Genomic DNA, 19,221 nt, shown 5'->3' on the forward strand with positions numbered 1-19,221 from the left:
TATAGAGGAATGGGAGATGACAATCCATGATTCAGATATAATAGAATAAATTGTTTTCCTGTTTCCACAGCTGAGTGTCTGATTTTGTGTTCTTATATGCGAGCTGGATTCAAATTGCTTGATAGCCTATAAAAAGCTACCTCCCAATGATCTCCAGGGATTATTTGAGATTCAATTTTTTTTAAAAATCTATCATTCTAGAGCATTTTGAGACTACTTCTTTAACTCACACTTCAAGAGTGGACCTCTAGGAGGTTGTAACCAGTATTTATTTCTAAATCTGCCCTGCCCAGAACATAGATTAATCCCAAGAGTTTCAAAGATTTTTCCTTGAAAACAGTAATGACTTGGGCCTAGTTTATCTGCATGATTTCAGCAGCCAAGCTCCAGAGCAGTATGTTGGCACAACACCCTGCAGTCAACTTAATGATGTGATTCACTGGAGCACTATTTCTCTCCTGTACCCTGGTACTTCAAAGCACTTATTATTCAAGTCCATTTGAAAATAGGTGAAAATGTACACGGAGTGCAAAGGAAAAATATTTTATTGTGAACATGGCATGTAAAAGATGCATTTCAGAATATACTGTTATATATCAAATGAGGAAAAAAAAGCTCTGACGTGACATAAATGAGCAGTGCTTCAGACAAATGAAGAACATGCACACAGCTGTTCTAACAGCACAATTCTGATACCAATCACAACATATTATATAGCTTTTATGACAATTTTTATAAAAACTGCAAATATTGGACCTACTCCTGCACTGTTGTCCATCATCCAAATTTTCAGTGAATCTTGCAGGTGTGTGGAGGGAACAATGAGAGCAAACTGACACCCCACCTCAGGAAGTAGAAGGTAGAGATGGAGGAACATCAAAAACAAAAGACAAAACCACTGTTCTACAAAAGTAAAAAGGCAAATATTATCCCAAGGAATATTATTATTTGCACGAGAAATCTTAATTGCAGCATCCTGACTCCATTAAAGCCAATGAGAGTATGCCATTGAGATCAGTGGAGCCTGAATTTCATACTGAAATTTAAAACATTCTTGCTTTAGTGTAAACATCAGCAGCAACTAAATGTCAGCATCTTTACAAATATTCAAGTGCTGTTTAAAAAAAGAATAAAAAACATATAATGCTAACCCAAAATGCCAGTACATATACAAAAGGCAGATAATTAAAAGAGGAATTTTTTCCCCAAATATACATTTTGAAGTATTTAAAACCACCAATTTTTTAGTACATCATTGTTAGGGAAGGAGTATATGAGAAAAAAACGGAATTATTTACAATGATAAAGGAAGGGCACAGTGTTTGCTCAGATCTATTTGAAACCAGTATTTTTCTGCTTTGGAGTCATGACATATACCTGCACACCCAAACAGGTTTCAATGCAGTGTTGAGAAGTGGCTACACTTCATTATTATGAAATAAAATCCTGCTGTGCAAGTATTTCAGCATGATTCCTCATGAGCCATTTATACCCATTCACATTTTCAGTTAAAAAAACCCAAACAAACCAACCTGAAAAAATTCTTGCCACAATATTTTGTCTTTAAACAACCTGATGAGATTTTCCACAATGGTAATTTACAGTCATGCATTTGGAGACTCAGAGTCAATACAACTTTTCCATTTACTGTTGGAGTTGTGCCTGTCTTCAAAGAGTTCTTTGCTAATTTTTGTGCGGATCTCAGGACTCGTTAACAGCTCCTTTATCTGATTCAGTCTGGATAACAGGGCCTGTGTTTCTCTGCGTAAAGCTTCCTTTACTAAGTCTGCTTCATGGCTCTTTCCTAGAGGAAAACAACAATATAATACATTTTATAACAACTAATGTGATTTAGAATCATTAATGTTCAGAGATAAAGAGATCATATCTGGTTTAGACAGTAGTAAGTGCTCAGTGTGTCGCCCATACTGATTTTTTATAAAAAGGTATTTCATCAAAAAATATAATTTACATCAACAAATGCTACCAAAATGTAAAGAACAGTACAGCATCACATTTAAGGGAAACTCCTGCCTTATTACATACTGTGTAATAGTATCTGCGATGAGTATCTGCAGTGGTAATTTTTAGCTTGGTATTGACTGCTGTTGACTAGGAAACAGCACGTGCTCTCGCACGGAGCAAGCAGCCCTGCAGCGCTGCCAAACCCTCGGGCGCAGGGCATCGCTTCCACTTATGGCAAGGCTTCATCCACAGTCATCCACGACAATCCAATGACAAATGCAAAATGTTCAGTTTCTCCTCAAAAGCAAGAAAGGGATTCCTGGTATCAAGAGAAGTGAAGACTGGAGCCGCCTGCTTCACCACTCTTGTCTTTTTTCCACCGTCCATCCCTCCCAGCATTCAGCAGATTTTCAGCAGTGTACGCACATATTAAACCAGTAGACAGTGTCCTTCAATTCAGAACAAACTTTTGATAAGAGACTCACAAAGCAGAGTGCCTGACACCCAGCACCACTTTGCAAAATTCAGCAGGGAGCGGAACATGTTTTTGTAGTTGTTCTTGGTGGGATATTTGCTCCCAGGCTTTTTGCACAGTGCTCACTTGCTGTTATCATTGTCGTTCTCATTCTTGCTGCCGCTTGCTGCTTCCTCAGTTTTTGCAGGGCTCCCATCAGTCTGCCTGCTTTTGTTTTGTGTTTCTTCTAAATACTGCTGCACAGCCTTCAGCACTGCATTCTCCACCAGCCTTTTGCTGAGGCTCACCAGCTCTGCATCATCTGGCTCTGCTGCTTGCTTTTCACCTATGCATCACAACAGACAAGAGAAGGAATTCATTGCCATGCAAAGACAGTAGCTGTGATTGTATCAGAAGCTTCTGACTTGAGCTGGATTCTAAGGTATTAACCTCTTCCTAATTGTAAAAAGTATTTTTTCCCCACCCTCAAGCTCCAAACCAAAAGTGTTCCATAAAGATGTGTACAGCATATTAGATCAAAGATATTTCACTGCTCATGTTTTTATAACACTCCAGCAATAGCCACTGCCTAACGTTATAAACCCTCATTCAGTGTAGAAGAGTAGGTGTGCAAATTTAATTTTTTTCTGGCCAATGATCACCAGTGACATCTGAGCAAAGATCACAGAATCACAGAATATTCTGAGTTGGAAGGGGCCAATAAGGATCATCAAATCTAACTCTTAAGTAAATGGCCATTAAGGGAATCAGACTCACAACCTTGGTATTATCAGCCCCATGCTCTGACCAACTGAGCCAATCTCAGGGTCAAATATAGCTTGAGGCATATTTTCACTTTAGCAGCATTCCTAAATTTACGTGCACCACTTTGTGATTCTGCTTCATAAATTTAAATCTATTTATTCATTACTTGTAATTCAGGAGTTTCTTATAGGAAAAATTGCTAAAACACTCAAAGCACAGGTTACAAATATTTTTTCTGAACAAAGCATAAAGCTAACAAAAAACATATAGTCCCTCCCTGCCTCTCTTCTGTCTTTTATCTTAAAGCTCTAACATCAAAGGATTGCAAGTTCCAGCAGTACACTCTTAAATATCTGCTGATAAAAACGAGAAGCTGAAATTTCCATTTTGCTAAAACTTCACATGAATAACATATACGACAAACCAACTGTATGCATTGTGAGGATTCTCATACATCATTACATGTAATTTGAAATGGTATTTTTCCATGAAACATTTTCCTAATAAACTATAAAACCTACTGCAAAATCCTCCTTTCACAAAGAATTTGTTGCAGGAAAAGCAAATTTTATTGTCTAATTCTCATTGGTCATGCCATTTGCTATTTCACAGTCCCCTGCACTAGGTAAATAACTGTTTCCCTCCATCTGTATTTAAAGGTCATACATTTCATGTCCTCTTCAGGCATTTGCATTCTGTGACCAGTAATAAGAGGCTGCTTAGTCACACGCATCTGGTGAAAGAGATATTATTGTATGCTCTCAGTACAAAGCTTTGTACTGTTCAATTACCTAAATTTGTCATTTTTCATACATGTAAATTTATTAAAGTTTTCCAGCACATTTAGATAACAGTTATGACAGACTGTTATTAGTCTTCCTAGTGTACTGCACAACCTGGGAGTGATTTCACTGATAAAGCATAATTCATATGGGGATTCAAGGAGGAGAGAGAGAAGCAAACAAAACTCTTCATATTCAGAGGCAGTGCTTCTATTAGCTGTTAATCTGATCATTCTGCTCTGGAACAGTAGCTCTTCCAGTTCTGTTGGAACAGGAAGCATTGTTAGTATGGGCAAGGAAGAACTGTACTCTGCCCCTGAAGAATCATCAGACTACATCTTGGTAAAGCATTTCTTTACATTTTGGAGAAAGTGTAGATAAATATTCTAAAGATATTAAAAAGAATATCTGGGGGGATAGTTCTGGTTAAAACCAAACATAAGAATACATCATAAGCAAGTATTATAAGAATGTAAATATAAGAATGCATTGAAAACAGAATTATCATTTCCAAGGAGAAACCATTCAGGCTACCATGCAACGGAGGCAGAGGAACTATTCCCAAAACCAAACAGCTACATACTCCACATTCTCTGACTCACTGCTTACCATATCACTATCTCTAAATCCTGGGTCTAAGTTTATCCTTTAACTTACAGGAAGGAGGGACTTAATTCAGGCTCTTTTCTCTCAGGGCACCCAAGGTATTTATGAGCAGCATCTCCTCACAGCTTTTCTGAATTGATTCCACATACTCCTTTGAATGAAGCCTTTTGATTACTGATTTCCTTTGCTTCTAGTAAAGATGCTCAAAAATGTGTTGATTGCCCTGGTCTATTTAGTCACTAGAAAAAGTAATTAAAATACTTAAAGATTATTTAAAATAAAACTGGTTTCCAGTTGCAGAGTTTCTTGCTTTTCAGAATTGCTTGTAGGTCATGGAAATCATTACTCACACAGTGCTAATGATCTATCCATGCAACTCAGGAAAAAAAGTCAATGGGAAATATGGTGCTTGGCCACTCTCACACTTGACCCTGTAGTGCTTAATATGCAGAATATGACTAATCAGTTATAGAGGCCTCCAGATACCACACAACAGTATTGATTATATTTACTCACAGTGTAATTTCAGTTGTAGTACATCATGCATTACGGTCTGAAAAAGGCCAGAGCTCTTCTCCCATGAATACTTTCTGCAGAACAGTTCTCATTTACAGATATATGAATAAAATCCATATAGCTACTATTGTGTTTATTATTTCAAAATAAGCAGGTAGCTCACTTATAAGTACTTTGTCATGAAAAACGTCAGATTTTTATAAAACTGTACTTTTATAAGTACAGTTTATATAGCTACAGAAGAATGGGTTTGTGGTTTTTTGTTTATTTTTAATATTTTGAGATATTCAAGGCTCATCAAAAGTCTGGAGTGAAGACTGTAGCACCTCCTAAGAGAGCTCTGTACTCCCACTGGAAAGGGATCTGACTGACATGTGAATGCAAATGCATGCACATCCTTGCATGAAGATTGTGCTTGGATTTATCCGTGCAGCCACCTTGGTGGACAGGCACACAGACCTATATGATTCCCTGATGCTCTGTTTCTATTCTCATACTCCCAAAATAGCAGTTGTGGGAGTGTCTGCAATGCCATGGTTGGCTGGCAAGGTCACTGGGTGCCATTGTATCGCTCCTATTCATGACTTGATAAAATGAAACAGGACATGTAATAGAAATGAGTGTTGAGCATCAATATCTACTTGACAATTTAACACACATCTGTCCTGTTTACATCTCTCCTCCCATGCTGCAGCTGCTGCTCACCTGCTTCTTTGATGAATACAATTCCTTTGCAGCAGGCAAATGCTTCTTTCAGTGCACTGTCTAACATTATTGGAATTATTGAAATATCTGTGGAAGTCACTGCAGATATTAATGTTTTAAACTCAAGAGGGAGGTTTAAAAATTCACACTTGCTCTGTTTATAATCTCTGTTCTGAAAAGGGAACAGATATACCACAGCACTGTATCTGCATCAATATTGTGACACTACTTTATTTCTCTGCCTGTGAATAAAAAAAAATCCACTGTCTTCTCCTCAACGTTGTTCAGAATAAAAATGAAAAAGCCTTTCATTTTGTTTATCCCAGAATTCTCTTCTATAATTTTCAAAATATGAAAACCAATTCATACTCTGTGAATGCACCTCAATACATTCATGCTGAGCAGCATTTTTTATTACTAAAACTGAAGCATGTCAGTTGTCCTGAAATGACCATAATTTTTTACAAAGGGAACTATCAGCTCCACAGAATTATTCAAAAGAGGCTTTATGATCCTACATCCTACTGCTAGCAGTTATGGACTGGAACCAGATGCCTGCTACCACAGCCAAGTTTGGATTCAATTTCACTGCTGTATCTTTCTACTGGACTAGGTTTAGTCTCCAAGTCTACACCCCCCTACACATTACAAGATTGTGAGCTGAATTTTGAAATACTTTTTTGGAACAAATTAGATATCATGGTCCTGGTACAGCATTTTCACGGCCCTGACACAGCCTGTTTAGAGTGCATGTAGGTATCTCAGATTTGGAGAGAGGCAGGACAGTTTGAATCCCTCTACTGTTCACATGATTAGCCCATGGATTGTGATTTTTTTGGTAAAAGATTTAATTGAAGGAAGCAACAGGGGATCCCTTTTATAGGAAAAGCCAGTTTTACATCCTTTTACCAGCTATGCTCCAAGACAATGCTCTTCAATCCTTCCCTCGTGGCCTCAATACACTGGGCTTTGTTCTTCCTTCCAAGAACCTTTCTTGGCAACAAAACAATGATAACATGGGGAACATTATAAAAGAGACCCTTAGTATTTTGAATAGGTGACCCAGGCCTGCTGAGAAATTTGGTGGCAGAGGTTCTGCTCTGGGACCTAGGGAGGGCTGTTCTAACAGACATGCCTGTATCTACCTTTTGGGTTATTCTAATAATAATTTCTAATACAGTGCTTACAAACTCTATGAACACAAATATGAGAACGTGCCCATAACTAATCAGCACAGTAATTAGAGACAGGAAAGTCACAACTCTGAACATTTCCTTGTTAATTAAGAAGGACTTGCATGAAAAGTCTCTTAAGTGGTCACTTCAGAAATTGACACAAATAAGGCACTGGGAGGAAGGTGAAATTATAATTTCATTATGACATGAGGGTGATGACATTTCTGTTGCTGAATGTTCCCACCAGATGTGGGATATCTAACAAACTTTAGGTTTACATATATTGCTCTGTAAATACAGGACTTTCTTACGAGGCAATACCAATCTGTCCTTCATGCTGAGCACATGGTTTCTAGTTTGCTGGAAAGTTTTTTTTTATTTAATTTGGCACACCATGGAATAAACCTGATAAAGTAGGAATTTCTACTAAAGAGGAAATTAAGGGTCTTGCAGGTATTCAGAGAAAGTGGTGCTCTTGCCAAATTAATTAATGATAACAGGAGTGTCTGCAGGACCCTCTGAGCTGCAGACTTGGCAAACATGGCAAAAGTTTGTTTGGTTTCACACAAACCCCTGTGAAGCTCTGATATAAATTTTCTGACCATCTCTAAATGAAGAAAAAGAATGTGATCTGCTAAACCTACTCATCCCTCTGCAAACACTAAGGGATGTGATGTCACAGGCAAGAGTCTCCAGACAAGCAAAATTTAAAAAGTTATTTAAGACTCTAGTCCTGGCATAAAGGGAGTCCTGTTAAGTATCTTGTTTATTTTTCTATTAAAAGGGACATGTTGACAGAGAAATTCCCCAGCTCCTTTAAGGCAGTTTAATGTTTAAATTGAACTAATTTATAAGAAGTCTAGTGCAGGAAAGAAAGATATCAAAGTGGCCAAAGGAAACAAGATGGCTTTAAAAGCTGTGAGTTTTACTTGGTTTTTCACACCAACACTCTGTAGACAAAACAGGTCAAGTTACAAAAGTGGTGTTACATAGCCACTGTAAACATCCACTGTGCAAGATGGCAATGGGAGAACCAAAGGGTTGAGGCAGATTATGATAGCAAACATCCAGCAACATTATTCACTCCCCTTCACCATCCACAGTGCTGCCTGGTGCCAGCAGCTCTTGGGAACGGGGAATAGGGCAGCTTGGGTCAGCAGGCTGAGCAAGGAGAGCAGAAGAGTTGCTCTGCCCTCTAGGATGGTGCCAAGGGGGAAGCCTCCTGCTGTTTTCAGAGCCTAAGAGTGAGAGAGAAATCAGGCTTCCCAGTTTTCCCAGGGAAAAGCTGAATTCTGGAACAGGACAGACACATCAGTGCCTTGTGTTCAGTGGTCCTCCAGAAATAATACTGAGAATGTAACACACTATGGGTGACATGTAGGCTGCATCCCATCAACCTCTGTCACCAGTGACCACAGACACAGCTGGATGGTCCTGAAGGCAGAAAGACCTAGACCCTGCTAGGCCACCAAGCTGAGAGAGGTGTAGACCCAAAAACACAGCTGCTAATGAAAAGGGTATATACAAAGATTTTAATTTCCACAGTCCAAATATTTTGGAAAAACCTTAAAGTCCCTGCTTATGGACCTGTCAGCCATGAAAATCAAACGTTTACTCACCAGCATGCCAAGGCAAGTCATTTAATAAACATTCACTTCTTGTTACTGTTTCCTTATCCTTCCCATAGTCTATGGGAACTTCAGTGTCATGTCTTTAGGATTCATTTGTTACTATACAGCTTCCAAAGAGATGCTATTTTGGCTGTGACTTTTCCACGCTGCTGTCAAGTATACTAAAAAAAGCAGTCTTTTTTGGACTAAGACAGATTGTTAAACAAGTGTTAATAAGTGAATCTTAACAAGCTGAACCTGCATTGTTGTTCCTCCTGAGTTCAGAAAAAGGCTCCATACAAACTCATGTTATCACAGTCTCTCACAGAGTACATCTCTTTCCCTGGGAAATGCAATTATTAATGTACTTGTAAGCTATGGGCAGAAAAGTCAAATTTTAATCAACATCCATTTTCATTTAATTATTTAAGTTGCAGAAGCATGAGTTGTCAAACACAGCTGCATACTGTTTAAACTGCAAAAGGAAGATGAAATCTTGCAAAAAAAGGATATAATTGCAATTCAAGAGTATGTCCAACAGTGTCCATAAATACAATAATAATTTTATTTAATAATTTAAATACTATATCATTATAATGAAAAAATGGTTATCTGCAAGGTGCTTTTAACATCTCTGTAACTATACTTAATTCGATTCTGAATCTAATGGAAGAAGGTTAGATAGAGTCCCCTCTCTCGATATGAGCACCTTAGATAAGTTTGAACTGGTAGCAAAACTGCATCCAAAGGCAGTCAAAACAGATGGGTCTAATCCTTTTCCTCCAGAATCTTCCTCTGGAAGGAACTGAACCCACTTCATAAGCTTCTTATGCAAACCATGAAGTTGTGTGGTTTTGAACATATGAGCAGGATTGTTGCTGTCTTGCCTTTCATGGATCAAGTCTATAGAATCTGACCAAATTTGCTAACAGCTTTGGGAAAACTAACAAGACACCCTTAAATCAATTTGAATTGCATTTAAAAACACGCCCTAACATTAAGTACTTATCACGACCTTTCCTATCTGAATGCCCTTTATCTATCATAGATTTCGCCTTAAATAATGTATTTAGTTTTGTTCCTTCTTCCCTTCCTTTTGTTTGCCGCCTAACTTCCACTTTAAATGGAAGAGCTGGAATTTGTTATCAGTTTTTAAACTGATATGGTGAGATGTAGCTGTATAAATGTTCACTGCTCTACCATACAAAAGTTTGTAAACATGAAGCTGACTTTTGATGCTTGGAGAGTACTATTACATAGAAGTTTAGGCCTCTCTTTAAATGCTCTGTCCTTGAACCCAAAAAACCACTGTTTGGGATCTTCTTCAGGACAAGCTCTTCCTCAACTTTTATTGGTCTCTAAAAGCCCAAATATACCCTCTTGCAAGAACACTGAATCACAGAATTATTTGGTTTGGAAGGGACCTTAAAACTCGTCTAGTCCTACCCCTACTATGATGGGCAGGGACACCTTTCACTAGACCAGGTTGCTCAGAGCCCTGTCCAACTCGGAATTGAACACTTCCAGTGACTGGGCATCCACAACTTCTCTGGACTCACCACCCTCTTTCAGTTTAAGGCCATTGTCCTTTCAACACATGACCTTGAAAAAAGTTCCTCTTGATTTCTAAACAAAAATATTCCAAAGACAAGATAAGCAAGAAATCCAGGCATGTGCTTAGTCATAATAAATTGCTCTGTGTCATGGGAGTTTTGATGACCTCAGACATGAAATCAGAATAACTGTAGATAAAGAGTTAAGAATGCTCAAGGTATGACTACAGCTCACTTAATCTAATTCACAGAAATTTAAAAATTGTTGCTAGAGAATGACAGAACAAAATCTCTGCATGAAAAAAATCCTGAAACATTACCATGCCATAGAACTAAATTTAATGCAAACAATCCTTCACATGAGAAAACAGACTTTATCATCTAGGGCAAAGAAAAATTGAAAGAATATGAGAGAACAGTACTAATTTTTTCCCATCCTATGTTCTTTGTGAATAGAGCAAATAACCTCATTTACTGAACAAGCACCTAATAATCAAAATTAACATTATTCTTGGTCTGCTTCACCATTAAAAATCAAGCATAACTGACCACTGAACCTTACTTCCATATCCTTCCGATGTTAAATATCAAACAGTTATAAAAGCATTTTCTTTCTGTAACAACATAAAACTCCTTAAAAACTCCACTTCCCTATCTGACACCTCTAATGAGAGCAAATCCCTACAGCTCTAACACTGCATTCTAGGAAAATAACTCCCCCTCCCTTTCTTCCCCCATATTTCTACTTCCTCAAACTCAGTGAGTCAAACACTGTTCTAGCAATATTTCAGTGAAATCAATCCAGAAAAATATGTCTGCTATGCAAAAAAACTGAATTAATCATCACATTTTTTACCAATTTACTCTGTACCATAATAGATTGCTCATTACCATGCCTTAAAACTGATGGGTCTCATGCCTTTACATTCCTTTTTCCATTCGCAAATTTTCTCTCTATCTACATAGTATACAGAGTTCCACACCTTCCTCTTTAGCATCCCAATAATTCTAAATCTGTCCCATAACATCAGTAGAAAACTGCTTTTTTATACCAGCTGGTCTTTTGGGCCTTTACTTCTATCAGGCTAAACAGTTCTAATTTGGCGTTTCATATATTTTCTTCGTCCTCTTATTTTAAAGCAGTATTGTTCTCAGCCTTTCCTCAATTCAAGAGTAAAAGAATAAAGGGTGGATATTCATGCCATAACCAGTTTTTGCATTTCTTTTCACTCTATTCAGACTCAACTGTGTGGTGAAGGCCGGTACTTTAGTTTGCTTTGCCTTTATGATTTCCATACAGAAAAGTTCTCCCATTTCTGTATCTGGCTAGTGGGGCCAAGAAAAGTTTGCTAAGGACAAGGAGAAGGAAAGAAATGGACAATGGTTCTCCTCAAGAGCAGATGATGTCATTCATCATTTGAGATTCCCTGAGACAGGAAAGCACATACAACAGTTGCTCAGCACAGTGCAACATGGTTTGAACTCCAAGAATGCGGGAGTAGCTATACACTGAGGGACACTGTGTGGGGCATCAGAAGCAGTAACCTAGAACTTTTGAGAACTGGCCTGTGCAGAACTGCTGCACAGCCTGGGTGCAGCACCACTGGCATCCACACATTCTGCTGCTGATGGAGAAGATTAAACTTGGACAGATTTTAACACATACCTTCTTTTTCTTTAAAGTCTAATCCTGTACTATTTTCTTTAAAGGTTATGGTTAAAAAAAGGCAAAAGGAATAACATAGATCTTTCAAAGTAAAATGATGCACTTCTTTTGGAATGGACTTATTATTATTATTCACTTGTGCTGAAGCAAGCATTACAGGCAGTGACTCCAAGATCCAGGCTGTATTACATGTGGCCCTTCTCCCAAATGCTTCAGATCAATTGTAGCAGAGAACACACATGCTATGTATGAATAAGGGCACACAGGTGGGGGTCAACATAAATTAACATCTATGTCATTAAAGGATTATCATCAGAGGATTAACTGTGCTTCAAAACACAAAAACACTACAGCAAATTTCATTTTAAGAGAAAGGTAAACCCCAACTTTAGAAGGTGGTTCAATCCCTAGAACTCACCTCATCACAGGTTACAGTTTGTAGAACTGCAAGAGTAAACTCATCATTTTATGCTGGAAAACCTCACACATTGGATTAATGAGGTGTATGTGAAAAGCAAACGAGGATGTGAGTGAGAAAGAAAGGAAAACCTTTCTTTCTCACTCACATCTGCATTAGGCTATACTAGATGATAATGGATTTTTAAGACAGAAAAAAATGTACATTTGCTGACTGTACTCAGCCATAATAAGTGATACAGAAAACATGGCTGTCCTAATATGTTTTTGCTCAATACTTTTGCTTTGTAGTAAAATGAAAGATTGAATAAAATGTCATTTAAAAATTATTGCTAGGATGTGAAACAGAATAACACAATAATAGACCATAGGGTAAGACAATTTGCCTCTTAGCAAAGGATACAATCCTTCTAGTGAGTGAAAAGAATTATCCATGCCTGAGGATTTTAACTCACAGGAAGCTTAGCAAGTGCCCAGATCAAATTCACCTGAGATTGGCAGATAGTCAAAAGGATTAAGCAATCAGCAGAAAAGATAAATTTAATGGTGTATTCTGAGACTTGGGGATTAGGATCCGAGGGAATACCTAGTAAGAAGTTAATTTTCCCTACACCAATTTAGGACAGAAATTCAGTCAGGGTCAAGAGCCTAACAAAAGTCTGGCTGTGTATGCTTCCATCCGAACTACAAGTCTTAAAGTACTGACTATTGTACAAGTTTGGCAGTGCCAAATTGGTCATTGGTACAGTGTATTTCTAGCTACTTAAACAGTTCTAATTCTAATTCTAAGGCTCAAGGATAGCCTGCACCCAGTTCGTTTTTAAGACTATTTCCAACCTCATGCTCCACAGAATTATAGAATGGTTAGGGTTGGAAGAGACCTTAAAGATCATCTAGTTCTAAGCCTTCTGCCATAGGCAGGGACATCATGCTAACTTACATAGTATATACAACCATATACCTCAAATTCTTCTAAATCCCAGTCTCTTCCGTCCATTCTCCAGCTTCTCGACACTTATGGAAACAGGACCACTCAAGTTTAAGGAATGGCAAAATGATTTGGCATAAAACATTATTAAGCCATCAGCAATCAGCTGCTGAACAAGGCATCAGCCTTGTTACGATACTTTTCAAGTTATCTTATTTTCCACTTTGCCTATAATAATTTCACAAATAAGAACAGACCAATGTCATCTAAAGGACAACCCCTCACTTGACCAAGGACCTGTTGTTTGTCTTGCCTACTTTGTTTGTCTGTCTTAATCTCAAAATCTTGGTCACAACATTACAAAATGTAGACTCTCTGCAGCCCAGCATCTGTCACTGACAGGAAGCTTTCCCTGAAATATACACAAAATGTTCTCTCTTGTTCTTATTTTGCATGATGCAATAGAAGTAATCCCATGCTATGCTAACAGTTGCTTAATCATGTTAACCAGTTCCTCCTCCTGCCTCCTGCCTTTGTAGCTTTTTGTTTTTCCAAAACTAGCCAGCTCCTGCTCTCAGAGCTCCCCAAGATATAGCTCCACAGCTCCTCAGGCATTTTCTGAAGCACAGCCTGGGCTTCTACTTCATGTTTCAAGCATTATATTCTTCTGGAAACACAGTACTTCCTCCAAACATCTATTTCCTCTGCACTATGAGCTTCTTGAGCTTCTAGGACAAAAGTTACTCTCATCTTCCCAGGGCAGATTTAGCTAGCACTGCCTACATGCCAGTTCTGCTAAAAGTTATAGGTCTGGTGGCACACAACCTTGCTGGAGGGGAAAAGAGGTAGATTTTGGGGATTGTCTTCTCCTTCCCAGAAGTGAACCTTTCCACAGATGAAATCTGTTTTCACCCCTTTTGAAAGAGGACCAAGTACAGCTCCCTGATCATTCCAGATCAGTACAGAAAGGTCAAAATTGAGAGTCTGATTATTAGTCCATATTCAAGTTTCTAGAGACCTTTAATGAAACAAAATAACTAATTTTCTCTTTCTTAATTATATGACAACTTAAATGGAGGCTGTGCAGACCAATTTTGTAATTTTTTTTTTTAAAAATCCATTTTTTAATGGTTTCTGGAATTGAGGTTAGAACTTGCCTGCCTGCTTCCAGGAATACCACTCTCCATTAACAAATAAAGCCTTCAATTACCTAGCATTAAGCATCACAAATCAGACAGTACAAAGGGGAAAAAGTGCAGTTAAAATATCAGCATAGGAAGAAGCAGACAACTACCACATTTTGGTTGCGTAACAAACACTTTCCCACTCTCAAGTGTGGCTATTCTATTTCTGCAATACATGTTTTATCCATATGCTACAATTTCTACATTGTGAGTGGCTCCACTCTAAGCTCACAGGGATTAGGTTACAATTGGACTTGTCATATAGCAAGACAGGAGTTTCTAAATTGAAGGGGTAGCTGTTCACATATACTAACAGAGAATGGTATTTCATCTTTAGCATGTCACACTTTCTATTAGGCCGTAATATGGATTTGCTTATGGATCACTTTTGAACAGAGCAGGAAAATTCAGCTTGGGTTCTCTGTTGACATTAGACAAACACAGTACCACGAAAAGCGTCTCTGAAACCTGGTGTTTCATGCAGAGGTACCTGCCTGTGTTTACACAGGTGAGCTCTAAAATGCCAATACTTGTTTGCTCTAAGACCAATTAGCACAGAGCAACTCAGGTCCATCCCATCCAGCTCTGCAGGCCTCTGAAATGCTGTGGCTGTATCAAAACTGCCTGCTGGGCTGTGCCTGTAGGTAGCAAAGCTGGGAAGTACATTGAGCCAAATTCTGCATTTGTGGAACAGTTACTTCTGTGGATTTCTCCTGGCAGAGGTTTTGAATCGTAACTCCAAAGCAGCCCAGCACAAATGAAAACAGAAGTATGAACTAAGAACAGTTTCAGAGAGTAATGCAGTAGTAGCTAGAGTAACATGTATGCCAGAGGACAGGATTTGGCTCCTGACTCCAGTAAAGCTGTGGGAACAACAGAGTTTCCATTTCCTCTTTTACTACAATGAAATCTGACTGCTGTAGTTCTGATTTAACCTGCAGAAGTAAGGAAATGGAAAAGCAAAATTCATAAATCTAAACATTTAGACCTTCTAGTGCTTTTTACTTTTCAGGGCAGGCCTTACAGCACTTCAGAAAACCGTGCAGCTCCTTCTGCTGTTTGGTGTGTAAAGAGTGGCACAATTTGTACAGTGAATAGGGAGAGGCACTGTGCCAGAGTACACACAAATCTCAGCAAACTGAGACAGGAGCATGCGATAACGAATGAGAGAAATAGTGCTTCCATAATACAGAATAAGGTATTTGGATATTGTTCACTGGGAATACAGGGCAGCTTTTAATATTATTTGATAGCAATGACCTGTAATTTACCCTCTGAAAATCAATAAAAACATAATGCTGTAGCCTTTGTTTATTCAAATGTATCTAGTGTAAAGCAAACAGAGCTCCTCTGAGAACTCAGTCTTCCTTTTGCTGTGGCAATGGAGTTACTAAGATAATCTTTAAATCATTTTAACACCTTACTTAGAAGGCTGAATATCTCATATCTAGGTGTATATGGGGTGGACACCAAACATATTTTCCTCGAATGAGCAGTAATGTTTAACCTGCATACTTATAGAAGTATGAGAAATCCATTACACTTTCTCAAGTGGAACATCTGCATACAGGACCATCAGAGAAATTATGCTCTTCGATTCACCCACGACATGTTTATAGATGTTTACTTTTTCCTCTTGGCCTTTATTTTTCCTTTTAAACTCAAAAAGAATATGGGATAGCAGCAGACACACTGCTTGGAAAAACTAGTGTAAATGCAGATTTAAAAGTGATCTAATTTTCTTTTCAGACTCACTCTTTCTTAAAGAAGTCATGTTGGAAATCTCCTGCAAGAGCCAAGAGAGCAGACTACTAGTCTGATTTTTAATGCCCAGGGCTGCACAAACAGCATTTTACCCAGGCTCCTTCCTTTGCTACGTATATACTTAGAAAGAGGATTCCAGATGGAGTTGGCAATTTGTTGGCTTGCCATCTGAACCAATCTTTCTGATATTATTTATAGAAAGTCTGCTTTTAAATGGGCTGGCTGATACTCTCATCCATCTCGCTGCAGCTCTGGACTCCAGGGGCTGCCAGTGGACTGTCACAGCCACGACACTTGGCAGGCCAGGTCCTTGGTTGGTATAAATCAGCACTATTCCTGCCTACTGCTGCTAAGGGTTTCACTTGACATTTTCAGTACTGCTTGATTCATGCCCCAGTTAATGTTTCACTTTCATGGTTTTACTTGCATGTTTAGCAAAAAGCCTTAAACACTCTTAGCTTGTTTCTAATTGAATATTCCAACTGAAGCATCCGTTTAGACAGCTTTCAAGCACTGCAGTACCAAATGGTGTATTATTATTGAAATTATTTTAAATTAATATAAAAATTATTAAAATTAACAATTCTGTTACAGGACATCAGAAATTTTTCTGAGGTTTTACCACTACCAGAAAAATTACCTGCGTAGTTATTTTTATTATGCAGAAAAAAATTTTCTGGGCAAAAGCAACATGTATTCTTATTTGTTATAGTGCAAATTGACAGACAATAGTTACCTGTCAGCTATTACCCATTTATAAAAGATGAAAAGTAATTAATCATTACAGTATATTTAAAAAGATTTATTAATTTCTATTCAAGCTTTTTGTCTAACTTCATGCTGGAGATTTACAAAACAAACTAACTGCATTTGAAAGATTTAGCCCCATGAGAAATTGCATTCACTACTCTTTGGTCTGTTTGGCTTTTTGAACCAAGAAGCAGCACAGTTTGGAATTTTAAATGCAACTTTCAGCTGTAATCTGCCACTGCAGCTGGTGGCCCACAGTAATGCTCAGGGCTATTTGATCGTGATTGCAGCAGAATTTGCTCATATTCCAGATCATAATAAAGCTTCTTTCTTCTGATTGCCAATGGAGTGTTTGGGTATATTTTTGTGCCTTCCCCACCCCCGCCCCCATACAGGGCAAGGAAATTACCTATGGTGGATGGAATTTTAACTGATATCTATATAACCTAAGAAATACAGGACTCAGTTCTGCATCTATTGAATCCTTCTGTCTCCCCAAACTTTTGTCAATCAATTTAAACTGATGTAGCATCAGTGTGCTCAGTAAGAAGTTTAAGAAAATACTACTATTCCTTTGGAATCTGCTGGTTTTATTCATGTGTTTTTTTGAATGAAATACTTTCCAGAAACAATGAACAAAATGTCTGGCTAATATCATGGTTAGAAACTTCTCCACATAAGCAACTTTTCAGTGCATTACTTCTCTACATAGATTGTCTGACCTTGTAGCCAAGGGTACTAAAATATTATTTGGCCATAAATTTTAAAATAGAGAGCAAAATAAAGAAAACAAATCACATAATTAATTGCATCAATGTGCAGTAAAATAAACATTTTAAGGAAGGCCTTTTGCTTGACAGAGGATTATTTTTTCTTTCCTTTACAGTACCATACATGCAACAGCAGCAATACTGCATGGTATTCATCATCACCTCTTAATGTGTTTTATTTCCACTCAGAAAACTGCATAACCATAGTATAACTAATAAGGCAACCACAACACCCTCAAGCAGCAGCCTCTGTCAGCCTGACAAGCGTGATGACTAGTTCCAGCAGTGATGACCTTTGTATGGACTCACTGGGATCACAGGCTAGCTTCCCATATCAGCAAAGAAGCCTTCAGCTGTAAACAAAACAGTTTTAATGCTGTCTCTCATCTTCATTCAATGAAAAGTCCCATAACAGAGTTATCCACAGCAGTACTAATAGGACTAAACAGTGATTACCTAAAAAATCCACAGATGGCTCATACAATGCCCTTCACAGCAGAAAAACCTGCATCAGTTTTTAAATTTTCTTTTATGTCTCTTAATATTTTCTGACCGGCATTAAGTAACAATCCTTTCTCTGTCAATAAACTCATTTCTGAATTATAGCTTTGCAGATCAGAAGAGGATGGGAAAGCACACAAATATGAAGATAACCTTCCTGTGAAATACAAGCATGATAAATGCTACAGGACCTTGGAAGTTGGCCAACCAATAAGAAGTACAGGACTTTACCCTGCGGAGCAGCAGCCATACGAGGCAATACAACTGGGAGGGGTGGCAGCAGGAAGATACAGAGTCCATACACCTCTCAGAGCTTTGCCCTTCCAACTGTTTTTGCTGCAGTTTCTGAAAAGCACTCAGCTACAGCCAGGCAGGTCTTCCTTGTTTTCTCCATCTGAGTCCAGGTTAGGTAGAGAGACACCATTTCACTATCCTGAGACTACTACACTTAGCAGGAAGGCTGACCTATCTGACATCTACATGATTTAATGTTTGATCCACATGTACCAATGGATCAATCTGCACAGAGGCAGAGCTCATTACTTTAAACAGTAAAAACCCTTTCATTATACCAAGGGAGCAGTATACTCTGAGAAAGATGTAATAATCAGCTTTTCTGGTCAATGTTTCCTCTTTCCACTCTGCTAGTCCTTTCCACATGGATCAGAAGCTTCAAATCCTTGCCACTTCAGCATGGTCTGCTGGCAGTAGGGAGCACCTCCATGTCTGCACATGTTCACAAGGTATCAAAGCTGCCCAGCACTTCGCAAAACTGAGCCTGTGTATTTCTCTCGTGTATTACTCTTCACTAGATCCAGTCACACAATGGAAGAAGCGACTGTGGCTATGTGACCCTTACCATCAGCTGCTCCAGGGCTTGTGAGAATTCCTCAATTCACTTAAAACAAAATTACCCAGGTTAGTCAGCTAATGATGGAGAAGCACTTAACCTCATTGGGTTGTTTTTGACTTTATTAAAGGAGTGCTCACATAAAACCTGCTCTGCTATGGATCAGTCTATGCAGCACAGATCACCAGTGCATAGCTGGTGCACACAAGCAGGGATGGCAGCAGCAATGATTCCATGGGATCTGCAACTTCTTCTGTCAG

At 38.4% G+C, this 19,221-nt stretch overlaps 1 protein-coding gene across 2 annotated transcripts in view; it reads right to left on the reverse strand.

Annotated features, from left to right (window-relative positions):
- Positions 1-527: 527 nt before the first annotated feature.
- The window catches only part of AKAP7 (A-kinase anchoring protein 7), an 85,379-nt gene continuing 66,685 nt past the window's right edge, over positions 528-19,221 (reverse strand). Inside the window, exon 8 of one of the 2 annotated variants that reach the window (XM_039707212.1) lies at positions 528-1,804. In XM_039707212.1, the coding sequence (XP_039563146.1) occupies positions 1,605-1,804 (200 nt within the window). In that variant the 3' untranslated portion in view covers positions 528-1,604. Of the gene's footprint in view, positions 2,766-19,221 lie in introns of both variants that reach the window. The other variant, XM_039707211.1, reaches the window with a different exon arrangement.

The sequence above is a fragment of the Passer montanus genome, unplaced genomic scaffold, assembly GCF_014805655.1.
Source record: "Passer montanus isolate IOZ18808 unplaced genomic scaffold, ASM1480565v1 scaffold2, whole genome shotgun sequence".
NCBI classification, from domain to species: domain Eukaryota; kingdom Metazoa; phylum Chordata; class Aves; order Passeriformes; family Passeridae; genus Passer; species Passer montanus.